We start from the raw sequence: 25,021 nt of genomic DNA on the forward strand, positions 1-25,021 counted from the left end.
TAAAGGCAAAACTCCTCCTAAATCTCCTGGGAGCACTTTCCGTTATTAGCGTGCAAGTTCCAGGACAGCAGGGAATTGACTCTTGTCATGGGTTCTCTAAAGGAACAGGACTGAGTGTGTGTGTGTGTGTGTGGTTTATTAGATTGACTTACAGGATGTGGTCCAGATAGTCCAACAATGGTTGTCTAGAGAAGCAAAAATCTAGCAATTACACTCTCCACAGGGCTGGACAGTCCCAGTCTGGTGCTCAAGGCCTAGAGGAGTCTAGATAAGAGCTAGAATTCTGTCTTTGTGGAAATCCCAAAGGAAGCAACATCACAGCAACATGGTAGATGAATTTGCTGGTGAAGGGGAGAGCAAACAGGCAAGAAGCAGAGTTTCCGTTTTCCATGTGCTTTTATCTGGGCTGTCACCAAGAAGGTACCACCCACATCCCAGATAGGTCTTTCCAATTCAAATAATCTAACAAGAAAATCCCTCACAGGGGTGAGTGTACAGGGGCTTATGTTTTAGTTGATTCCAGATGCAGTCAACAACCAAGATGAGCCATGACCAATGTGTTCATCTTTGTATCCCCTGTCCCAGAACAGATCTTAGCATGTTACTGCTGTTTAGTTAACTTGTCTTGAACGAATAAATGAATGAATTAACGGTGCTCAGAGCTGGTAACACTTCAGTGAGGGTTGACCAGATGGTGCCAAAAAATGAGATAGATCTGCCTCAGTGCCTTCTCTATGCACACTTGCCATCTGGCATCATTACTCTGGCACAGAACCAACCATCACCACAGTAGAGTCACGGGACCATAAATCCTCATACTCTGTGTAACTTTCTATAGAGCTCCTTCATGTCTGCTCATTGGGGGTCTAGAATCCAGAGCTTGTCGTCCTAACTACAGGAGAGGAACTGGTCCATAATACCTCATCCTCCACATGACCTCTTATAGAATTCCTTCAAGTCTTCTCACTGCGACTGGAGTCCAGAGCCTGTCACTCTAGACTGTAATGCCTCCGTGAATCAAGCCGTTTCCCTTTTGTTTTCTCTCATTCTAAAGGTATCTAGCCATGGAGGAAAGGATGGATATGGATTCAGACAAGCAGGCTGAGCCTACGCTGGGCTATGGTATGCTGCATGGAGTAACAGATCCAGTTCTTCCAGGTCTTGAACAAACAGGGCAACAGCCTTGACCTGAGTTACCCCATCTTGAGTGTACGCGACTGGAAGTGACTCTAGGTCTTGTTTACACGAGGAAGCAAAAGCCACCTGCCAACATACTGGGAGGCACAAGCTGGCAATGTATTGAAGCTAATAAAAAAAATGGTACCTGAAAATATCAACTCATATCAGAAGCCCCAGATACACGAGCTTATTGATCACACTAGTCACACCCTAAGACAAATGAAGCAAGAACACTGACCGGTCACCCTGTCACTCAGCACAAACCTCATGAAGAAAACTATACAGTGCAGGACTCTTGCCTTCGGCTTCAGCTCCAGGGAAATTTCTCCTGCCAGTGACATTCAAATGGCCTGCATTGGACATGAATCGTGCATCTCTGGGTCTGCACTTGTAATGCTTCTTTTCTGAGTTACAGACTTTTCCTTACAACTATATTGGCTCACTGCCTCCAACTTCAGAATGGTATCTCTGAACTCGGAGATCTCTTTAACCCTTTCATAGATGTTCTGTGGCATGATTGTCTAAAATGTGATCTGAGAATTAATTTTAGAAATTAAGACCAGACTAAAAGAACCAGTGACTGGGAGCTGGTGAAATAGTTCAATGGGTAATCTGAGTTGGGACTCTAGTACGTTCATAAAATCAGGTGCAGTGAAACCGAGACACAGAGCAGCAGAGACAGGTGGATTTTGGAGCTTGCCAGCTAGTCTAGATAATCAGTGGGCTCCAGGTTCAGGGAGAAACTGTCTCAGAAGTGGAGGCTGGCGAAACGGACTGCAGTTAAGAGCTGCTCTGTTCTTCAGAGGACCTGGTTCGATTTCCAGCACCCACATTAACTCCAGTTCCGGGGATCTAGTGCCCTCTTCTGGCCTCTGTGGGTACTGAAGACATAGCAAAATATCCATATATGTAAAAATAAAATCAACAAAACAAATTTATAAAAGTAAATAAAATTGAGATGCTATTAATAAAGACAACCCAGCGCTAACCTCTGACTTCCTTATGCATATACACCCGTATGTGCACACACATACGTACACCAGAGAGAGAGAGAGAGAACCATTGACTGGCAATGGCTACTTGGCAAATCACAATCAAGCTAACATATCTTGTGATTTTATTATTCAAGTCCTGACATATAGAAAGACATAAACATGTCTGTGTCTCTGGCATTACATGCACTTAGTCTTCCATCTTAAAAGTAGGCACCATTTTGCTTAATAGAAATGGTTCTCCAGGGATCACAGAACCAGCATTTTGCCCACAGGGCTCCTGGAGATCATGAAGGTGCTTTGAGGACCAGCGGGGGGAAGTCTGTGTAGATATAAATCACACTTTGCCTTCCAAGGGCTCAACTCTAACAGGTGGAGTTTAATGAATGGTTGGCAGAATGGGAAAAGAGTAAAGTTCACATCACACCACAATTGAGGCCATCATCGCTCCTGCGCACTCTCATTCCACCACCTGAAATAAGGAATAAACTAGGTGCTAAGGTCACACACATGGCACTTTCAGAAAATCTTCCAGCATTTCCGTGGCTTCACTTCCACAGGCCAAGTCAAAGTAAGGAAGAAAGGAATGAATTTATTTTTTTAAGATTTGTGCCTGCATTCGTGTATGCCCACCAGGTATATGCCTGCAAAAGTTTGTGTGTACCGTGTGTGTACAGTTGCCTGAGGAGTCCAGAGAAGACATCAGATTCCCTGGAAGTGGCGTGATAGGTGATCAGGTGCCACTCGGCGTGGGTGCTGGGAACTGAACCTGGGTTCTCTGGAAGAGCAGAAATCAGAGCACTAGGGGTGATAGGAAAGTGAGACTACAAGAAATAGAAGCCACTCGTAGGTGGAGGATAAGGATGGCTTGAGTCATTGCTGGGGAGGGGGGGGGATAGAGAGCCCAAGGTGGTTTGATAGAAAATAGTCCCACAAGGAGTGGCATCTTAGGAGAGTAGATGTGACCTTGTTGGAGTATTGTGTCGCTGTAGGGGTGGTTTTGAGTGTCACATCCTCAAGCCACTCCCAGTGTGGCACAGTTACCTCTGCTGCTTGCAGGTCAAGATGCAGAACTCTCAGCTCCGTCTCCAGCACCTTGTCTGCCTGCATGTCGTCATGAAGATAATAGACTAACCCTCTGGAACTGTAAGCCAGCCCCAATTAAATAGCCCCAGTTAAATGTTTTCTTTTACAAGAGTTGCCATAGTCATAGTCTCCTCGCAGCAATAGAAACGCTAAGAGCCACTGGCCTTTGTCTGGTAAGCAGTGAGGAGCTTCACTCTTGGTCTGCCAAAAGTCTGCAGAAAGAACTCCAGAGGTTCTAGGGCAGGAAGGAGGTCACAGCAGTCTTCACTTCGGGCCGGGCCACTCACACCCACATCTCTGCTTGGATTACTCGTGGGCATTTCAAATGAAGAGTTCCAAACTAAACTCACCATCGCCAACCCTAAAATCCTCAGCCTGCTGAGTCCCTTATGGATACAGAAATATCATCCATGCAGCTCCTATAACTAGAAACACAAATTCCTCCCCTAGCTTACTCCCTACTACAAATCCAGCTGGCTCTACAGATGGCTTTTGTTTACTTGAGTTTGTCGATATACCCCTCCTCTACATAATTTTTACCTGAGATCAGGCCCTGATCATTCCTCTCTCCAGTTTCCACCATATTAATGCCTCCTGCAGGTCTAAAGTGTTAGCCGCTCTAAATATGATCTTTCTGCTTTGGGTTAAGTCCCTAGTACACTTGGTCCTGCGATACTGGGCTCTTATTCCTTCTTTTTGCAGGGGTGATGATAGTGGGACTCCGAGTATGTAGTTTGGGACCATGATGAGGGGCTTGTTTTGGTTTGTTGTTGTTTGGGTTTTTTTAAAGATTTATTATGTATAGTGTTCTGCCTTCCATGTATGCCTGCACAACAGAAGAGGGCATCAGAGCCCATTGTAGATGGTTCTGAGCCGCCACGTGGTTGCTGGGAATTGAACTCAAGACCTCTGGAAGAGCAGCCAGTGTTTTTAAAAAGGGGATGCTTTCCTGAGATTGGGTGACATGGGCGCTGAGGTTTACCTGGGTTACAAGCAAATGGCAGAGGGTTTTGTACCCAAAATAAATGTCACATAAAATTTGTGTTTGTCTTGCACGTGAGTAGACACTCTCCAGAGGAACTTGCTCTCCCAAAACGGCGTTCCTTCCCCAAACCCCCTGGTTGAGGAAGTCAGACTGAGATACGTCCCACATAGATTTCTGATTGTCCCAATCTAATCATCTTTAGAGGCTTACGGCAGGGAGCATTAACATGCTTGGTGAAGGGGCTGCAGAGATGGCTCAGCAGTTAAGAGCACTGGCTGCTCTTCCAAAGGTGGAGTTCAATTCCCAGCAACCATATGGTGGCTCACAACTCATCTGTAATGAGATTTGGCGCCCTCTTCTGGCGTCCGGGCATACATGCAGGCAGAATGTTGTAAACATAATAAATAAATTTAAAAAAAAAATGCTTGGCGGAGGATGTAACTCGATGCTAACGTGCTTGCCTAGCACGTGCAAGGTCTTCAGTCCTCCAGAAACATGCGTGCGTGCATGGGTGCACTTGGGCGCGTGCACAGCTACCCGTCCCCACATTCCCACAAAATGTTCCTGTGTCTCTCCCTCCTGGCCCTGTTAGTCAATGGGAGTCTCCTTGTCCCCTCCCCTCTCCTTCCCCTGAGTCCCTGATTCCTTACAGCGCCACATCCCCTCTGCCCTCTGTTCTGCACGTTCAGATCTTGCTCTGCTATCCTCCACTCATATGAGAAGTGCAAGCACCGTTTAAGCAGCCCTAACACAGGTTCCCGCAAGAGATTTTTTACTCTCATTTCACACGTGAGGAAAGTGAGAAAAAGCGGCTCAAGGAGGTCCAATGGCCAACAAGGGCGGAGCCTGGAGAGTGGAGGCAGACTACTCTGCTCCCTCCCCTTATCCACCCTAGGCAACCTTTCCCACCCTCCAGCACTTGACCTTCTTTGCCCATAGGGACGTCTGGGTTCTTTGAGTAGCTACAGGGAGATTTGCTCCTACCTCTGTTGCAGAGTAAAATAACAGGGCCAAAGTTGGTATTATTCAGAGTGTGGGCAAGGTCCTGGAGCTATAGCCACACCATCAGGTCCCACGCGAGTCACACCCAACTTCAGCCCAAGCGCAAGCTTTCTACGGGTGTCTCAACGCAACCATCGCACCACAGCGGGTGTTGAGACCCTGGGCTTGCCTGCCGCCCCAGAGAAAAGAGGAGGGGCATCAGACACATCCAGGCGGTGTGGCAGCGGTTAACCATCCAGCCCTGAACTCACAGATCCCAGGCTCTTGCTGCTCTCTGGCGGCAGGAACCGGGAGCCCGAGACCCGGGGATCGCACCTTGTTTGCTGCGCTAGGGCAAGGGCAAGCAGAGAGTGACCGCAAGTCTAGAGAGAGGAAGGGAAACAGCGAGAAGCAGCTGGAGCAAAGAGGAAGGAGGTCCGGGAGAGCCGAGGAAAGGAGGACAAGGGGACAGTTAGGGCAAAGGGCGGTAGTGGGCACCGGCGGGGACCCCAGGAGCCACTGGCCGCGCAGAGCCCCTTCTCCAGCCTGCAACCTTCGCGCGCACGGGCCGCCCCCTCCTCCCTCCCGGCCGCCCCTCCTCCGTCCCGCCCCCGCGCAGAGTCCCAAGCGCTGCAGAGGCCGCTGCCTGCACTGCCGCTCCCGGAGCTGCTGCTCGCCTGGACACGCTTGGAGAAGGACTCAGGTCGACCGCCCCAGCCCTTCCCTCCCTGTGACTCCTCAGCCACCACTAGACCGGTTCACTCGCTCCACCGTTCCCGCTGGGACCTTCACGGCCCCGTGACCTCCCCTCCGCTCCCCTGAACCATCGCTCCCCTGCGGCCCCCTCCGCTGCGGAAACTTGGGCAGGACCGACGGGACCCGCGCGCGGGCTGGCTCCGGCACTGCGGCGATGCCCGCGGGCCCTTTCCCCGCCACTTGCTCGCTCAGTGCAGGGGCTCGGGCCCCGACGGCTGCGCCGTGAGATGACTTTCCGAGACCTCCTGAGCGTCACTTTCGAAGGACCCCGCTCGAACAGTAGCACTGGGGGCTCCGGCGCGGGCGGTGGAGCTGGCACGGCTGGACCCGAGGGCCCAGCGGTGGGCGGCGTGCCAGGGACCACTGGCGGCGGCGCTGTGGTGGGAACCGGCAGCGGCGAGGACAACCAAAGCTCCACGGGAGAACCGGGGGCTGCGGCCAGCGGTGAGGTGAATGGCTCAGCGGCCGTCGGGGGACTGGTGGTGAGTGCACAGGGCGTGGGGGTGGGAGTCTTCCTAGCAGCCTTCATCCTCACCGCTGTGGCGGGCAACCTGCTCGTCATCCTCTCGGTGGCCTGCAACCGCCACCTGCAGACGGTCACCAATTATTTCATCGTGAACCTAGCGGTGGCTGACCTACTGTTGAGTGCAGCTGTGCTGCCCTTCTCCGCCACTATGGAGGTTCTCGGCTTCTGGGCCTTCGGCCGGACCTTCTGCGACGTTTGGGCCGCGGTGGACGTGCTGTGCTGCACCGCCTCCATCCTTAGCCTCTGCACCATCTCTGTGGACCGGTACGTGGGCGTACGCCACTCGCTCAAGTACCCAGCCATTATGACAGAGCGCAAGGCCGCTGCCATCCTGGCTCTGCTCTGGGCGGTGGCCCTGGTGGTGTCTGTGGGACCACTGCTGGGCTGGAAGGAGCCAGTGCCCCCAGATGAGCGTTTCTGCGGCATCACCGAGGAAGTGGGCTATGCTGTCTTCTCATCCGTGTGCTCCTTCTACCTGCCCATGGCGGTGATCGTGGTCATGTACTGCCGCGTGTACGTGGTCGCGCGCAGCACCACGCGCAGCCTCGAAGCAGGCATCAAGCGGGAGCCTGGCAAGGCCTCCGAGGTGGTACTGAGGATCCACTGTCGCGGTGCAACAGCTAGCACCAAAGGAGCCCAAGGGACGCAGAGTAGCAAGGGCCACACCTTGCGCAGCTCGCTCTCTGTAAGGTTGCTCAAGTTTTCCCGCGAGAAGAAGGCTGCCAAGACGCTGGCCATCGTCGTGGGTGTCTTCGTCCTGTGCTGGTTCCCCTTCTTCTTCGTCCTGCCACTGGGTGAGTGATTCCCCTCACGCTAGACCTTTCTTCCCTTCTGGCAAGTCCCTTCCTGGAAGGCTTAGATGACCCACAACCTGACAATGGACGCTTATGAACTTCCGGTCTCTTACTGTTGTAAAGGGAGAGCAAGGGGCTCTTGGTTCTTCTGGGTTTCCTTTTACAGGTTGCTCATTCTTACCCTTTGCAGCCATTACAAACCCTGGCCTTGTTTTAGTTCCTTGGAAATCTGGGCAAACCTCTCCCTGTAACATGTGGTCAGTAGTTCATGCGACCCCCAGTTAATGTGATGGGTATGCGAGACCCATCTCTGGAAACAGACATGAGGGCGAGCCCCCATGCACTCACTCATTCACCGGCAGAGACCCAGGCCAATCACCTTGTATATCTCAACAGACACCAGAGACCCTGCTTTCTCCAATAGGCATCCATCCAGTGGCCCCACTGTAGGAAACCTGTGGACTTTCCCTTCTGAAATCTCTTGTAAGTTGGAGAAGGGGACCTGGGAAGGAGGAACAGACAGGATGAGAAAACTGTTAAGAGGACAGTTACTATTGTTTATAATCATTTACAGGGTAAACTAGTTCCCCGTACAAGGGCCCTGCAGTCCTGAGGGAGGCACAGCAGTTCTCGGGGGACTCCTCCTACCCCTTGAGCCTGAAAGCCCTGGAGCCTGCCCAGGGCCTGGACCAGCACAGGGGAGAAAGGGGAAGCATTTTTACAGCTGTCACGGTGACTTTTATTTATCATAGTTGAGTGTGTCGCTCTCTTACAAGTCCCTTGGTGTTTTCACACTACTTGGAAATAAACCTGCCTTCCACAGCCTGCAGAGGGTAGCCTTCAGATTCATTATTGTCTGAACCGAAACGGGTCGCTGTCAGTATTTACAGGAGGACCCCAGGCATGAACTGCAGGATGCCAACAAATGCCCTTCCCATCTGAAAGGGGCTCTTCAGGGAAGGGCTTCCTCCCACTGCCCTGGCCCTAACCCTCCTTAGTTAGTTCCTTGCCTGTACCAATTTCTGATCTTCTCACTTGATCTTCCCTCCGTCTGGATGGCCCCCAAACCTCTTAGCTAACTCCCAACCTGTGGGTTTCTGCTTAAATGCCCCATTGGCTGAGTGTTTCCCTCCGTCACTGGCTCTCTAGCTTTTCCTTTCAACTGTATCATCACTGAATCCACAGCACCCAGAATGGTGCCTGGCATGTGAGGAGCAATACTGTTCTCCATTGAGAACACAGGCGCTGGTGTCAGGCAGCTTGAGTTCAAATCCCAGCTCTGCCTCTTACTAGCTATGTGGTCTCAGGCCTCCGTTTCTTCATCTTTAAATGACAGTGGTGATGATGGTGATAATGCTGACTTTGACAAATTTTGGGAGAGCCAATGAATAGCTGTATATGAATGTGATTGAGGTGTATGTGAATCTCTCTCTCTCCCTCTCCCCCCTCTTTCTCTCTCTCCCTCCCCCCCCTCTCTCTCTCTCTGTGTGTGTGTGTGTGTGTGTGTGTGTGTGAGAGAGAGAGAGAGAGAGAGAGAGAGAGAGAGAGAGAGATCAGGATAAGGAATAAAACCCCCACTTAAGGTCTGCTTTACAGTTGGATTGGGGAATGTGAAAGCAACAAAGTTGAAGAAGGGGGTGCCCCCCCGACACACACACCGCACACACACACCCTCTCCAAGGCCCAGCCCCACGGCCCTGCTCTGGCCTCGCCTTATGGAACCTGTTCAAGGGCTCCTCCCTCTCCTATCTCTGTGTGTCTAGCTCACACCAGTCCCCACAGGGAATGCTCAGCCTGGGTAGGAAACGCCACCTCCATTTTTCCATTTTCCTTTACTTTTAAACTATTTTGTTAGAGAATAATGCACAAATGAAAAGAAACTAATGTAATAATATAATACTGTTGCATATTACACATAATTTAATACTCTAATAAACACTCACGGGCCTCTAATCACCCACACTGAGCATATGCTGAGTTTACCATATCTACATTATATCCTTCCTCTTGCTGTGTGCACAAAATAGATCACAGTTGATTTCACTGTCCCACTTCCTCCCTCGCCTCCCCAGAGGTAACGCTAGCATTTATTACTCCCATGTGTCTATTGATGCCCTTACCACAGACATCCGCGTTCATTTCAAAGCACAGCACTGTTTGTGTGCCTTTGGAGTTTGTGTCAATGGCATTCACTATGCATATCATTCTTCAGTCTGCGTTTTCCCATCCCTCGCTATGTCCTTGAGATTCATGCAGTGTGGGGCCATTATTAGTGCTTTTGAGACTGCTGCATGGTGTGTGATCCACTCTTCTGCTGAATATTAGTTTTTTTCTCATTCTTTTTTTATGGTTAAAATCAACACATCAGAACAGTAGAACTGCTTTTTGAGGTCCAGATCACATCATCTTCCAGGAAATCATCTCTGGATATCCATGACCCCTTCCCCTTGTTGGCATCCACTGCTCTTTCTCTGTCCCTTTATCTTTGCTGCTCCTTCCACATGGTATAAGATCCCTGGAGATGTCTATATCTGGCCCCAAGAAGGGATTACATGGATGTATGAATATGCAAAGCTATCAAGTCTTGTGTTTTCGGATGTGCATGCCAGCTCAAACTCCTGGCAGTGCCTAATCCTGAGGAGCTGGCAATAATGAACAAACAGGACAGGTGCCAAGCAAAGAAACAGAATATTCCACTCTGCCCTGTATAGACTGGAGGGCACAGAGGAGGGCAGAGACTACTGTAGAAGCAAGAGAGTGGCCTGGAGGTCGTTGAGGAGGGAAAGAGGCCAGGAGGCCCTGACACTCTCCTTGTGAGGGCTTGTGAGGGATGAGGTGCCCTTGAGCGAACATTCTGAGCTGCAACACTTTGTGGGGAAATGTGGCCTTCAAGGGGCCAACATGTTTTAGCTGGAGATGTTAGGATAAAGTCTATAGGAGATTTGGCACAGAGGTTGAAGATGAGGGTGCTGGCGGGAGTGTGGGGGTATAGTCTCCCAGTAAGTAGCAGGAGAAGAGTGGAAGCCAGGGATTTACCTGTTTAGAGAGAACCAAACAGAATTCAGGAAAGGCAGCTGGGAGAGGTGTGGTAAAGCCGAGGACAACGGAGGGACAGCCGCGAGGGACAGCCAAGGAACAGCTGAGGAACAGTCGAGGTACAGCTGCGTAGGTGGGACACCTTCAGGTCCACGTGAGTGTGCCAGCTGTGTGTGGCAAGCACAAGCAGCAGACACGGAGGTATTGGGGAAGAGAGACGCATGTCCACAAAGTCCGTGGTTATAGAAATGAAAACAACTATCCGGCCACACTCTGGGCTAAACCGTCCACCGTGCCTTCATCCACACCTCTCATCTTCAGGAGACCCAGCTGCAATGGAGAGGTAGCTGTGAGCAGAAACAACAGTCCTGAGGTAGCAAGGAACATTCTGGAATCGCAGAGGAATGCTGGCACAGAGGGCCATAGACTGCTACCTTTCAGCCCCAACATGTAACCCAAGCGTTGGGGAGGCTGAAGCAGGCTGTTTAGTGAGACCCTGCCCCCCCCCAGCCTAAAAAGAGGAATATGCTATTGGTCAAGCCAAATAAACTACCAAGGAGGACCGACAACAGTTATACTAAATTGTGAGGCCCCCTGAGGACAGGTGCCAGGCACATGAAATCATAAAGGGCCCAGATACGCTATAGATCATCTCATTTGTGTCCGCCTCACTTTCCCAGGGCATATATATTTCCTAGAGGTAGGCAGAGGTTACTTAACGGAAACCTCAGACATTGCCTGTCTGGTACTACATACAACTCCAGGCAGCACAGGGAGCTGCTGATATCAGCCAGGGCTGTTTGTGGACACTTGCAGCCCTTGCCCCAGTGCACGGTCACAGGCCTGTCCCTTCTTCCATGACAGCACACTTCCAGGACAGGCCAGAACAGTGCTTCCTGTTCAGTCTCGGAGACGTTCCAGGTCAGACTGGGAAGACTACATACATGCCCTGTGGGGCCTATGGAGAAAAGAGCTCTTGACATTCCTCCCCAGGACAGACACATTTCCCCTGGTTTTAAACAAGTTGGCACAGGGCTAGACGCCATGAAAAAAGTGATAAGAAATTATATAAATATAGTTTCATATAGTCACAAGCGGCCCAAACCGGTGTGTATGGGCAAGGGCAGCTGCTGTAGAGATGAACACACTGCCTAGAACTTGTCTGAAAAACTTCAGGGTGGAAGATGGCCAGCACAGGTACACTGCCGGAAGTGCATGTGATTGGAGCTTCTGCCCCAGGACAGGTGGTGCATGGGTCTGCTCACCCCAAGATCTAGGCTGAATGTTTGGTAACCTTTCCTGTATACCCTGCATGCCAAAGGGAGGCTCTGGGCCCTCCTCAGTGTCTGCAAGGCTGTATTATCTTGCATTTGGCATTGATGTGCATGGCAGGTGCCTCCCGGTGAGGCGCAGGAGTAGGGCTTGAAAGCTCACCTGCAGGACCCAGCCTCACCCCCTTGCCACTCTGATGACACTGACAGACCCTAGCTCTTCATTTCCAGCTCTCTGGTTTTGTGGGGGGTGTTGTTTTTGTTTTGTTTTGGTTTGGGTTTTTTTTGGTGTGTGTGTGTGTGTGTGTGTGTGTGTGTGTGTGTGTGTGTGTGTGTGTGTGTTTAAGCAGGTCACCAAATGTCACTGGCACTGGCTTCTGCGGCTGTTTTATTTTTTGCAGTGATGAGGACTGATCCCAAGCCATAAAAATCCACCCATGAATTACACCCCAGTCCCCATCACTAGCCTCTGAATGTCACCACCCAGGGCAACTTCAGAGGCTCTAACTGAAATCCACACAGTCCATCCAAACCCCACGACCATTCGAGACCAGCCTGGTCTACAGAGCTAGTTCCAGGACAGGCTCCAAAGCCACAGAAAAACCCTGTCTCGAAAAACCAAAAAAAAAAAAAAAAAAAAGACAAACCCCACGACCCCATTCAAGCCATCTGGGAGCCATAACTGGGCCTCTCTTTCATAGTGTTAGCCTGTCTCGATGATACGGAGAACATCTCTGACCCTCAGATTTAGTCCATTGCCTTGTTCCATGCACTATGATGTCGACATTCAGGATGTATCACGGGGTGAGGGCAGAGAAAACCTACCACATAGGCACAGTAGAGTATCCGTGTTGGTGGGGTATGCAGGCTTGGCAGACCTGGAATGGGGAGTTAGCGAGTAAACAGGCCAATGAATGAAGCCCATGCAGGAAAATGGAGAAATAAACCATTTGTTTATTCTTGACTATACAGCAAGGAAAAACAACAAGTGAATTTTATGGCCTTCCTACTGGGTGGAGTAAGCCAGATTGGAAGCATAAAGTGTGTTTACCATTCAAAACTAGGCAAAAAAAAAAAAATCTAGCTGATGATAAAAATTAAAATAGTGGTTGCCTTTGTGTGAGAGAGAGTGGGGACAAGGAGTACCAACTGGAAGCAAGTGCTAGAACCTTTCGTGACGCTGGAAATGTTCCGTCTCCTGCTTGGGAAGAGATGCGAGTATTGTCGCCGTGTTACACACTTAAGGCATACACACCTAACATTAGTGTGTGCAAATCCAAAAACTGTGTCTGTAAGCAGAGCAGGTGCTCGGGGAACTTGTGCTGGCTGGGGGAGTGAAGAAACCCGTGCCTCTCCACGATTCGGCATGCCAGGGTCTGAGTGGCCCAGACCAGCCCTGCGTTTAACTTCACCTCGCTTTATTTTATCGGAGTATTAGGGCATTTTATAATAAAATCTTCAGTGTGCACACAATAGTGTTAACTTATAGGGGCAATGTTGCACAGCTGGTCCCTCTCACTTGATCATCCATTCTCTGGCATGGTTTCTAGACATCTGTGCTTTTGTGTGGTATCTTACAGGGTTTGTGCTTGGCCACAGATCGCCTTCAGGAACCTTTGACAAGCCTTCAGGATCCGAGTGTGCTCTTGCTCTCCGGTCTTACTGGGAATTTCAGGTCCAGCTTGTACTCCCCGGCCCCAGGCCTGGCATTTGCTGTTTCTCTAATGACAATTAGGGTACCACAGTGTGAGCTCTCAGCGGCTGGCACTGCTGTCTTACCTGCCATCAGTTCTGGTTCAGGTTCAGGACGGAGCTAAGAAACACAATACACACTTATGATGCCTTAGTGTTAGGGTCACAAGCTGTCATCTCCATTTTCACCCCTAGTCACTGGTGTGACTCCATTGTACCGAGACTGGTCTATGATGGCACCTCACACTCCAGACTAGACTGACGTTCCCTCTCCTCTGTCCTTTTAGGGCCATGTGTTGAGCCCCTGTGCCCACCGGCATCCTCCCCCTTCATCCTCAGAGGATCTCTGCCTGAATCCATCTGCTCTGTCCTCCTTGGCTCCCATTATGTTGAGCTCAGCCTCAGTATGGCTCTCACCTCCCTGTCGCTTCTTTTGCCTCCCATTCCTGAGAGGCAGCCAGTCCCATGACTAAGCACTTCATTTGCTCCGAGCACTTTTAACTCCCTCCCATCCAGAATCGGGCCCACCATTCTCCCATGTGGTACACTGGTGTGCTGATAAACATGTTCTCCTTGGCTCTGGGATGGGACTGGTTTGTAGCATCTGCCCATTCCTGTGGTGTAAATGGTCTCATCGTGGTCAGCATCAGGTCATGAAAAGCACAAACCACCCAGTTTGCAAATTTCCTGAGAAGGGAACGGCTCTCCACAGGCCAGTACAAATCATTGAGCTGAGCATGCCAAAGAGGTATCAGACTCTACACAGTCGGTGCTCTGCCCAGGGACAGCCTCGGGGTGTCCTTGGGAGCCCTTGTAGGTTCCCTTTAGCTCTAATTCTCCTAAGTTCTTTCCTTCCTGACAGGTCTGCTTCTTCTTCCTTCCAGCTTTCTGTATCTTCTGTCTGCCCTCCTATGCACGGCACATAGTCTTAGCTAGAGCTGTCTTAAGATGCTCCCCGCTAGCATGATGGCCTCCTTTGCCCTCCTCCCTCCCACACCATCTCACTGGTGTCTTTCCTCGCTTATAGCTACTTGTGAGACATCCTTGCCACTTCTTAAAGACTATATTCTGAGACCCGTCCTCCTCTTCCAGCCAGCAATGCCTCCGCCCACTCTTGCCATACCAGCCCCTCTTCCCCTTGGCACTGTCACCAATAGCAACCCAATAGTCACCCTCCAGGGTGCTTCCAAGCCTCTCCTGTGCTGCCAGCTTCTCTCCTGGACTCTCACCATCCCTCAGGTCTTACCCTGCACACTGCTCCGGTGGTACCCTCAGCCTCCTTTGGGGGGGGCTTCTTCCCCTCTGAGCCCCATTTAATTTTATCTCCACCTTCCAGACCCTCAGACCACATTAATTTCCTTTCTTAGCTTAACAAATGACCATTGATTTAATGGTTTCAAACAATGAATTATCTTCTGGGGAGGAAGGTCCTAAGTCCTCAAATCAAGGTCCTAGCAAGGCTGTCTCCCTAGAGGATCTAAGGGAAAGACATTTCCCTGACCTTCTGCAGCCCCGAGACAGCCCTGGGCCCTCCTCTGTACAGAAGTGTCCACCATCCCATCACCATCTGACTCGTACCCTCTGCTGGGACCCTTGTGCCAATCTGACTTAACCGTATCCACCATGGAAGGTCCGCACAACCTCATTCCATCGGCTGAACTCCCACCCCGACATACTAGCTCCTCTTCCTAGGCTTGCTTTTCCTCTCCCCTGAGCCTGCTACTTACCCTCTTCCCACAGGGAGAGTGGCATCTCCGTACTCGTGGTGCCCACAGCTGGAGTATCAGCCTCCTCCACACCCCAGCCAGTCATTCTGCCCATTGAGCATCTCTTTCTCCAGCCCGTCTCATTTTCCCATTTCCTCTACCCTGCCTAAGCAAATCGGCTCCCCTCACCTTCCTGGCAGGAGCTGACCCCTCCCAGCAGGGCCACGACCTCAGTGCTATCAGCCCGTTGTGTTGTACGTGAGAGAAAACTGACACGGGGAGGCTGAGAAACGTGGTCAAAGTTCCCTGCTCACTTGGTGTAAGGACTAACATTGGAACCCAGGCCCCCGCCCCCCCCCCCCCCGCATCCTTGTTATCGCTTGCCTGGATGAGAGACTGGGCTGCCCCAGGGTAAGATATCAGCCTGTGGCCATATTTTCAGTCTTAAATATCGCCCAGACCCTCTGCCCCTGCACAAATCCCCCAGGCTCTCTGCCAGATGTCCTTTTGTGCTTACTGCTTGCCATGAAGAAGACCTTAGCATGGTCACAGGACATGGCTTCTTCCTGAGTGGCCTGGGCTCTGAGAGACCATGGTTCCTGAGTTCAGCCCTGGGCAAGTGGAAGATTTGCCTTCCTCACTCTGCAGTGATGCTGCAGAACAGATGTTGGCCCTGTGATCGGGTGATGTACAGGACGCTCAGTGCTGGGACTCCCTCCCATGGTGCCCACTGCCAGGGGGACCTTCTGTTCTGGGCAGAGGCTTCTACCCTGCACAGACCCAGGAGCGCAGTCAATGTAGTCCACAGGGGCTCCTGCTTGGAGTAAGTCCAGCGTGACTAAGCGCAGGAGTCCCTGGACAGCCGTGCAACCTCAGTCACCCAACTTGTCTGAGGCCACAGATCGGAGCAGGGAAGATCAGGAAGGAAGTAATACGGGGGGGGGGGGGGGGGGGGGAGGGGGGGGGGGGGGGGGGGGGGGGGGGAGACTGGGAAAGTGAAGAACTAGAAAAGCAGATGAAAAGAGTTGGTAGTAGATGGGGGGACCCACTGCAGGCCTAGAGGAGGCCAGGGGATGTGAGCCTGGAGTTTAGGTCCATAGGGAACTCAGAGAGCTGCCCTACCATCCCTGGTCCCTCAGCCTGTAATGAAGGCCAAGGTTCTCTGCCAGCTCCAGGCAGCCCAACGGTCCTGAGGCAGGCAATGCTGGGGCCTGGAAGAACATCTGACCCATTCCTGATCTATCTCAAGCGAGGAGACTCTGCCAGTGACCCTTCACCATAGGAAACTGGCAGTGCCCTCAATGTGCCCTTCCATGTCCTCTTAATGTATATGGGGTCCAGATCTTACCCAGGTCACCTCTTCCTCACAGCCCGCCATGATTACTCCCAATTCAAAGTCGCCTTGTTTCATTCTCCCCTCACTCAGCCTCCTCTGCAGCCATCTGAACTTCCTGGATTTCTCCCCAAACCCTGGGGGCTTCTTGCTGCTTTCAGACCTTTGCTCGTGCTTCCGCCTCTACCCAGAATTTACTTCCCCAAAATGAACATCTAGCTCACACACATACAGAGAGAGAGAGAGAGAGAGAGAGAGAGAGAGAGAGAGAGAGAGAGATCTCCTTACAAGTCCTCATTTCAAGTTCTTTATCAGAGAAGTTTTCTGGCTCTGCAGGGGAGAGAGGTCCAGAGTCCCTTGGGGAGGGAGCCGCTGTGAGCACTGGTATAATAGCCTCTAAGTGCCCAGCTGGAGAGCTGGGAGATAGGGGTTATCTGGGGCTTGCATTCCTTCTGTCTGGACCCTGAGGTGAGAGGAGGCATGAGCATCAGAAGATGGCGGGTCTTTAACTCCTAGTAGCTCTCAGCCAGAGAAATAGCATGCATGTTCTTGACAGAGGTCACTAGTGGAGGAAGGGCAAAAAGCAGAGAGTGGGGGACACAGTCTGATACTTCATGGCCAGCTACAACTTATGCTCGGGGCTGGCTGTGAATTCTGACAAGCTGCCAAGGACATGCTCCTTTCTGGGGATGCCAGGAGAGGCTCTTAATCACAAAGCCTGCCTCTTGGCCTCGGAGCTGCCTGGCCTCTCAGGGCTTGGCCTATTTGTTCGTGTCCCTCTCTCGACTTCCCCCAAATCCCAGCAGCTCCTCCTCAGCCTACCCTTCTGCTCCTTGGGAAATAGCACTGCCCTGGGATAAACCCGGCTGCAAAGAGCCCCTGCCTCCTTTGCCACAGCATGTGCCCAGCTGATGCAGTCAACAACATTTACCTGCTGACCAGACAGGCCCTTTTCTGATCAGCAGTGCCTGCACTGAAGGATGCTAAGCTAGACCTCTTGTACCAACATGTATGGTAGTCGGTGTTGCAGTCTCTGTGACAGATCTGAGGTAGCTAAGTGAAAAGGAGAGAGCTTTCTTTTGGGTCACTGCTGAGAAGGCTGCAGTCTGATTGGTTGGCCCATTGTTTGGGGCATGTGGTGAGGCAGCATGTCATGGAAGCTGTGAATGGCTGGGAAACAGAAGAGGAACCACACTCCCGGTGACCTGAAATCCTCTAGCCAGTCCCTGTTTAGACGTCACCACCTCCCAGTAGCTGCCTGGACTGGGGAATTACACCTTCAACACATGGGCCTTTCGGGGAACTAATAACCCTCTTGTAAGCCCTTCGGGAAGGCAAGTGGGTACAGCCAAGCCAGATGGATGGAAATTGAGCAGGGGTGAGAGGTGAGAAGCTAGAGAGAGGCCCAAGTAGGAGGACCTGCTTGGGGTTAAATGTGAAATCGGAGGCAGACATAGGTCATTCTATGTCTCCCTGTGATGTAGGAGTCTTAGCATATTCTTAATTCTGTGAGATGCCACTGGGAAGGGATGGAGAAAAAAAAAGAGAAACCATTTTTAAGAAAAAGCATCCCTGCCACTGTGTTCAGACTGGAGAGGACACAGGTGGACAGGTGGAGGCTGTCAGGGATGCTGCAGTCATCTTAGCAAAATCAGATGAAAGAGGTGCCAGACTCCAGGAGCCAGGAGGAGGGCCCGCCTGCTGGAGGAGGAGCTAGGCATAGACAGAGGGGTGGGGTAGAGTCCTTCAGCAGGGCCAAGCAAAGTAGACAGAAGTCCTGTCCTGGAGTCGCCTGCCCAGGGTGGATGGAGGACAGAGAAGAATAGTGTGACTCCAGCAGGAAGGGAGAAGGTGGTCAGGACTGGAAGGTGGTCAGCACAGTAGATCTAAGTGAGAAGTAAGCAGACTGGATGCATCCAGTTAGGTGGAGGGTCTGGGCAGCCTTACTGGAGAGGAGATGGGAGAAAACACTGGGGGAAAGCTGCAGTCCAGGGTAGGTGAGAAGCAGCAAGGAAGACGGTGGCTGCAGCAGAGTAGGAGACGGGGGAGGTATGTGGAATTGTGCACATATTACATCCCTGCCCCACCCCGTTACCTTGAGGAAACAGAAGCTGCTGGAGGGCTTTGAGCAGGGAACCAGCATGATCAATTTAACTTTTTTTTTTTTTTAATCATTTGAAGGGTGGAACTGCTCAGCAGATAAAGGACTCGCCATGTAAGCACAGGGGCCGATTTGGATCCCCAGCACCTGTGTAAAGGGCTGGACACACAGGGGTGTGAGCATGACATCCCACAGCTGGGAGGGAAGGAGGACCTTAGGACAGAGCTGGGGGAAAGAAAGAGCTGGTGCTGTGGGAACTCCTTCTCTTCCTTCAGCCAATAGCCTTACAGACCCAAGTGGGCTGGTATCTTAAAGGCTATTGGCTGAAGAAGAGGAAGGAGTTCCCACAGCAGGAGCCTAGGACACAAACAAGGTCAGAGACCTACAAGTATTTGGGACGTGATTCTGTGGCTCACGCACGGGTCAGATTCCTGCCTGGTGAGGAATATGGATACTGGATGGTGGTGAAGGAAATGGCTGTGATGCTGGCAACATGAGTGCCTACTAAGCAGAGAAGGAGGCAGACGCCAGGGACAACCCAAGTCGCTGGCAAATGGTCACCCTATAGCTAAGGAAAAAGAGAGGGAGGGTGTGGGGCTGCCTTGGGCTGTGTGCAGCACCTGTAAGTAAAGAATAGAACAGCTCTGGCTTGTGCTTGCCAAGGACGCCCCCCTCCACCCCCTCTGCTGTGTGGAGATACCCCTTTGGCAGGTCCTGCCCTTAGACGAGGATAGGCTGGGCTACCGCAGTCACAAGGAAACAGAGACAGACAGTTGGTGACGGGTATAGTGCAGGGTGCAATAGAGAGGAATCTACAGGTATCGGTACCCACTGCACTTGAAAGTGAGTAGGATACATTGTGAGGGGAGGGCTTTGTAAGTCACTCTGCTGGTCAGAAGTGGATGGATGGTATCACACAGGACGTTGTCACTGCCCAGTGTGTAGGAAAAGCATCCGTGGCAGCCGTGCATAACAGCCCAAAAGCAAGAGTGGGGAATCCCATCACAAGCAGAGCACAGCCAGAGGGTAGAGTGGTCACATAGCTCGTACAAGGACATACATTAGACAGAGAAAGTTAGAGCAGGGCTGTGGTACTGGGAACCTATGGAAAGGTAGAGGCTACAGCACACAGGGAGGTAGAGGGCAACGCACAGTAGCCTCCTTGTTAAGAGAAAGAAAAAAAGAACTTCTAAAGTTTGCCCAGCTGGACTTTGTGACTACAAGAAATCAGAGGACAATGTTCAGGATGGGAGAGTAAGCCCACTGGAGCCAAGGAGGAGGGTACCCTAGTGCTGAGAATAGCCCTGGCTCCAAGACTCCCACAGACCCCTTGAGTCTTTTATAGTTTTAGTGTGTACTATGTTACTATAGCAAAACAACTGAGGTTAATTACCTTATAAAGAAAAGAAGCTTATTTGCATCACAGTTCTGGTAGCTGGGAAACCCAAACAACATCAGCATCAGTATATGGGAAGATCACATGGAAGCATCACAGCATGGAAGAGAAGCAAGAAGGGGAATGACTAGGTACAAGAAGAACAGGTGTCTGAGGTGGCCTTGCCTTATACCTTGCTGTCGTGAGAGCTAGTCCAGCCTCACAAGACCTGGCCCACTCCTACAAGACAGCACTAATCCATCCGTGAGAGTGGAGCCACCACAACCCACCTGCCTCCCATGAGGCCCCACCTGTTACACATTGCCCCTTCTCAATACGCACTGAGGATCAAGTTTCCAGGGCACCTGTGACAGAGCTGATGCTCTGAGGGATAAGAAGACAAAGCAGTTGGTGAGCCCAACAGCTGTCTCGGGTGTCTCGGGAGGAGGGTGGCAATGGCAAAGAAGGATTTGTCCACTGATGCCTCTGCAGCATCGTCCCTGACGAGTGCCCATTTTCAGGGGTCTTTAGACAGTTCTCCATCCCACACATAATGTGCAACAGGGAAGGGCGTGCCTACACCCCTTCAGACCCCAGAGATCCTTGCAAGGTGTGTGAGCTGCAGAGAAAGTATGGCGAGGAGGGATATTACAACAAGAGGGAGAAGTGGAGGTGGCGGCTGGAGCACCATTCCAGTAGGGAGAGGCGTGGTCCTCGCTGGCCTCTGTGGTCCTCATCTAGGACCATAATAGGAAAAATCTCCCAAGACCTGCTGCCCCTGGAATCTACAACCTGCAGCACAGGTGCCTGAATTTTTTAAGTACACAGTGGTCAGAGAGTAAGAACCGGTTGTGGTGGAGGATGAGGGACCACCCATCTCCCTCGAACTTTCAGTTTACCCACTCCTGAGTGCCTGCCTGCATCGCTTCCCCAGGGGCTTCCATAGCTCATCCACCGTTGTAGTCCATCCGTAAAGTAGGCAGAAAGTGGGGCAAATGAATAGCTGGAGAAAGCAGCTGGAGACTGATGGGAATGAGTGGCAGGTACCCACATCCCTCCCCATTAGTGGGGAACCCCCCCCAGAGCCCCTTTGGAGTTAAGCCTCCATTCCCCACATTAGCAACTGACTTACTAGCATCCCCTCCCCCTGTGTTAGCACCTACCCAAGGTGTTTGCTCCCAGGCTAAAGACTTGCACTTGAACCCTGTCCCAGAGCTTGCCTCTGGAGGAACTCAAAGTCAGACCTCCAGGGAGGCAGAGGGCAACTGCCAGGGCTGGAAGGCTGCCTTTGAATCCCAGCCCCTTCGTGTGTGAGGAATTCCGTTCCAGGAAGACTCTGGACAAGTTGGTTGTGCATAAATTAAAGCCCCAATGTTTGCAGTACAGACTGGGGCGGTACTAAAACATGTCATGTTGTCCACACATCTGAAAAAAAGCCAGGCTGGCAACAACCGCTGGAAAGCATAGCCCACTGATGTATCATCCACGGCTAAATAGGGAAGACTGTAGTCTGAGTCAGAATGTTATTGCCAGCCTGACTTTGCAGCCGTTGAGGGATCCTGTTCTTGAGGGCCATCTTCCTGCAGGGTAAGGTCCTTCTGGCATTTTCTAGGGACTGCCTGACCCCTCTCCCAGGGAAAATCAACCTTACTAAACCCCAGCACCCACAAACCCACAGTATTCAGTTACTGTTTCTGACCGCTCTCTAGATCTAGTTGGTAGGTTCCGCTCCCCAGGCTGTGGGACCCACTCTGAAAAGCCTGAGGAAAATACTGGAGGAGTGAGCAGATACCAGGGATGGGTGGGTGGGTGGGTGGATGGGTGGGAGGGAGGGCTGGCCGGTTGATTTGCTTGCACACCTAGGGATCTAACTCAGGGGCTCTCCAGTGTTGCCTGAGTTCTCTAGCACTTACCTATATTCCTAGCCCAACACGTTTAAGTTAAAATTCTGCTAAGCACTGAGCCCTGAAATCTATGAATCGGCATGAGATCCCATCCAGAGGAGCATTATTGTCTCCAGTTCACAGAAAAAGAAAGGGAGACCTTCAGTGGCTGGTCAAGGAAGCTGCTGAGGACCACATGAGCAAGATGTGAGAGGCTGGGCTGGGCTGTGTGATGGATGCTGCCCTCCCTCCTTCCACCTCCCTCACCGTTTCTCCATGTGGTTAGTAGATGACCTGCAAAGCCGTTAGCGAGGGGGGCAGAGTGCCTCTACCCCTGGAGAGGGGACACACTATCCTTATTTGGAGGAATCAAAGGCAGAGAAAAAAATGTAATTTGTCAAGAAACGCCACTCCTAACCTTCTGTGTCTGGAATGAAGCACCTGGCCCCAACTGCTGCTGAAGAGGCTGGGGAGACAGTAGAGCCTCTGGACTGCACTTTAGGTTCGGTCCCCTTTCCCTGAGAGTGGCTTCCTTAGGATCCTAGGGGACACGGGGTCTTAGCACCCATCCTACCTGCCTGGTGTTCTGTTCCCTTACCCCAAACCATTGGAGAAGCATTTCCTCACCACTAGCCCCGCAACAGCCCCACAACCCCGCAATTTTACAGCCATGGGGAGTGCACACTTGAAGCTTAATTCTGAGCTCTCTCTCACACACACTCAAAATACCCATGGCTCCCAACTACCCACAGAATGAAAGCTGAGCCTTCATCCAAGGCCCTCCATTTTGGAGCCCCGGTGAGGTGTCCTGAGTTCATTCTGCAGCCGCTGACTCCATGCTTGTCCGATCTTGGTTGAGTCTGTGATGGTTAGGGGTGGCCTCCCTGAGCCTGCACTCAGCCCTGTGCTCCAATCACACTGTCACCTAGAGCGAGCACCACGGTGCGTGACTCCTCCACAGTATCCAGCACTGGGCAAACTTCGCTCGCCCCTTAATTCTGGGCTTCTTTCTCTTTGTGCTTAGGCAGTAGGGAACACAGACAGAGTGCCATAAAACACCAATGGCAAATGAACTCATTTTGTATATATAAAAAAAAAAGTCAAAATATTTTTACATAAAACTTGTAGCCGAATTATGCTTCCACATCAGCGCCTTAAAGAACAAGAGAGTGTTCTCCACATAGATCCCAGTAACTGGGTTCCATAGGGAAGACTGCTGATGGAGAAACTGCAGCCGCGCGTGGTTTGGTCTCACTCTCTCGTCAGGGTTTGTTGCCTGTGCTCAAAACAGCTATCAGGTCGGACTCAGAAGACAGGAAGATGATTCTTTTTTTTCGCCCCCTTTTTCACAGAGAAAGACCCCCTTGAGAGCTCCTGCCTGTGACTCAGCTTCAGTGGTAGGCAGCTGTCAACCTCCCAGCTACCGACATCCGTTAACTACCCGGGTCTCTGTCCCCTGCAGGTTCTCTGTTCCCGCAGCTGAAACCATCAGAGGGCGTCTTCAAGGTCATCTTCTGGCTGGGCTACTTCAACAGCTGTGTGAACCCGCTCATCTACCCCTGCTCTAGTCGCGAGTTCAAGCGCGCCTTCCTCCGCCTCTTGCGCTGCCAGTGTCGCCGCCGCCGCCGCCTCTGGCGCGTCTACGGCCACCACTGGCGAGCCTCGACAGGCGAACAGCGTCCCGACTATGTCCCCAGCCCGCGAGTCGCGCCCCCGGGAGCTCCCCTGGCCCTCACTGCACACTCAGGCCCTGGCTCCACAGACACGTCCGAGGCTCAGGCTCAGGTCTCCGGGCGTCGAAAGCCAGCCTCCGCCCTCCGGGAATGGAAGCTTCTCGGGCCGCTGCAGAGACCCACGACCCAGCTGCGCGCGAAGGTGTCCAGCCTGTCCCACAAGATCCGCTCTGGAGGCACACGTCGCGCGGAGGTTCCGTGCGCCCTGCGCTCGGAGGTGGAGGCAGTGTCTCTAAGCGTTCCCCAAGATGGGGCAGAGGCTGTCATCTGCCCTGCCTATGAGCCAGTCAACTACAGCAATCTCCGGGAAACTGACATTTGAGGATCGAGACCCAGGCTGGGAGAAGTGCTGGAGCCGGGAGTGAGGCGCGTTGAGGGATGCTGCCTTTGGATCCAGGACCTGGGACCGGATCACTTCGTAGGTGGTGGGTTATGGCGCCCCCTGCTGGACATAGGTGCCCAGATCGCTACTGGAAGTGAGACTGCGGGATTCACTCTTCTCATCCAGATTGAAAAACTGCTTAGTCAGCTGCTCCTGAAGTCTAGGCAGAAGACTTTAGGTGGCCACTCGCCTTGGGGAGGAAGAGGTACAGATTCGTACTCTGCTGCTCCCAGGAAGAAGATCAGTGGCCACCCGGCGGAAGTCAGTGGACCTACCGTAGGACCTGCCATACTGCGAGCTTTGGTGGCATATTGGATGCCTGCCGTACAAATCTGTTGTTTGTCCCCCTAGGCCCAGGGCCTCCTCCCCATGTTCCTAACCTGTATGCACCCTTCACCTGGCTGAGCCCTCACCATTTCCCCCAGGGGCCTTACTGTTTACACTCTGTACATAGTTCATTGTGCCCGTCTGTGCCGATCACTTCTCACTGGGATTCCAGGCTGCCGACAGGGGAGAGCCAGCCTTATTTATCATTTTGAAACCTATTTATTGGTAAGAGTACTTATATTTTGTTCAGACTGTGCAAACTGTCCATCTTTGGCCTGTGATTCATATAGAGCCTCCCTCTTCTGAAACTCTTAGACAACCACAGGATAGTCTACGCTCACCTTGCTCGTTTTATCATAGCTGCCTCTCGGATAGTTGCTGCCCTTTGGGGTTTGGGGGAAGGGTAGAGGTCAGAAACATATTTTGGGAGTTGGTTCTCTCCTTCATCCTCGGGGGTCACTATCCTTTGGTCATTGTCCTTTGGATCTTTTAGCAAGGCTAAAGGACTTTGGAGCTTTGTTGGCTTTTAAAAGTCACAGAAGCACAAACTTTCTTCTTGTCAGCCTCCCTAAATATATCTGTGATGCTCCAAGGGCCTCGGGAAACATACTGGCTACCAGTGTAACTGGTAAGAGAATGCATAAAATGATGTACACCCAAGCAGACAGATCTGTGGATGTGGAGAAAACCCACAGCTAGGAGTCATACTCCTTAGCTCTGAATAAGGCATACATCCCACGATCATAAGCAATTCAGTCTCTCAAAAGAAAATATCAACCACATTTATCCAGCCAGAGTGGGTGTGATAACTGTGACCAATGGGGCCCTTAGAGGACAGCTATCTAAACAAAGCCCCAAACTGGAAGAGCCGGTTACTGGTGCC

General features: G+C 51.7%; 1 protein-coding gene across 1 annotated transcript; it reads left to right on the plus strand.

Annotated features, from left to right (window-relative positions):
* The first annotated feature begins 5,593 nt into the window (after nt 1–5,593).
* Nucleotides 5,594–24,791, plus strand: Adra1d (adrenoceptor alpha 1D). Its single transcript, XM_050134110.1, has 2 exons — nt 5,594–7,299; nt 23,159–24,791. The coding sequence occupies exons 1-2, from the start codon at nt 6,207–6,209 to the stop codon at nt 23,749–23,751; spliced, it is 1,686 nt and encodes a 561-aa protein (XP_049990067.1). The 5' UTR covers nt 5,594–6,206; the 3' UTR covers nt 23,752–24,791.
* Nucleotides 24,792–25,021: the final 230 nt, after the last annotated feature.

Source organism: Alexandromys fortis, unplaced genomic scaffold (genome assembly GCF_014885135.2).
Source record: "Alexandromys fortis isolate MF-2015 unplaced genomic scaffold, M_Fortis_MF-2015_v1.1 scaffold_6, whole genome shotgun sequence".
Classification (NCBI taxonomy): domain Eukaryota; kingdom Metazoa; phylum Chordata; class Mammalia; order Rodentia; family Cricetidae; genus Alexandromys; species Alexandromys fortis.

Excerpts from the sequence above, each read along its gene's own strand:
- Adra1d (XM_050134110.1), top strand. The coding sequence starts at position 6,207 with ATGACTTTCCGAGACCTCCTGAGCGTCACTTTCGAAGGACCCCGCTCG. Across the intron at positions 7,300-23,158 it reads CTTCTTCGTCCTGCCACTGG|GTTCTCTGTTCCCGCAGCTG; the intron begins GTGAGTGATTCC and ends TGTCCCCTGCAG.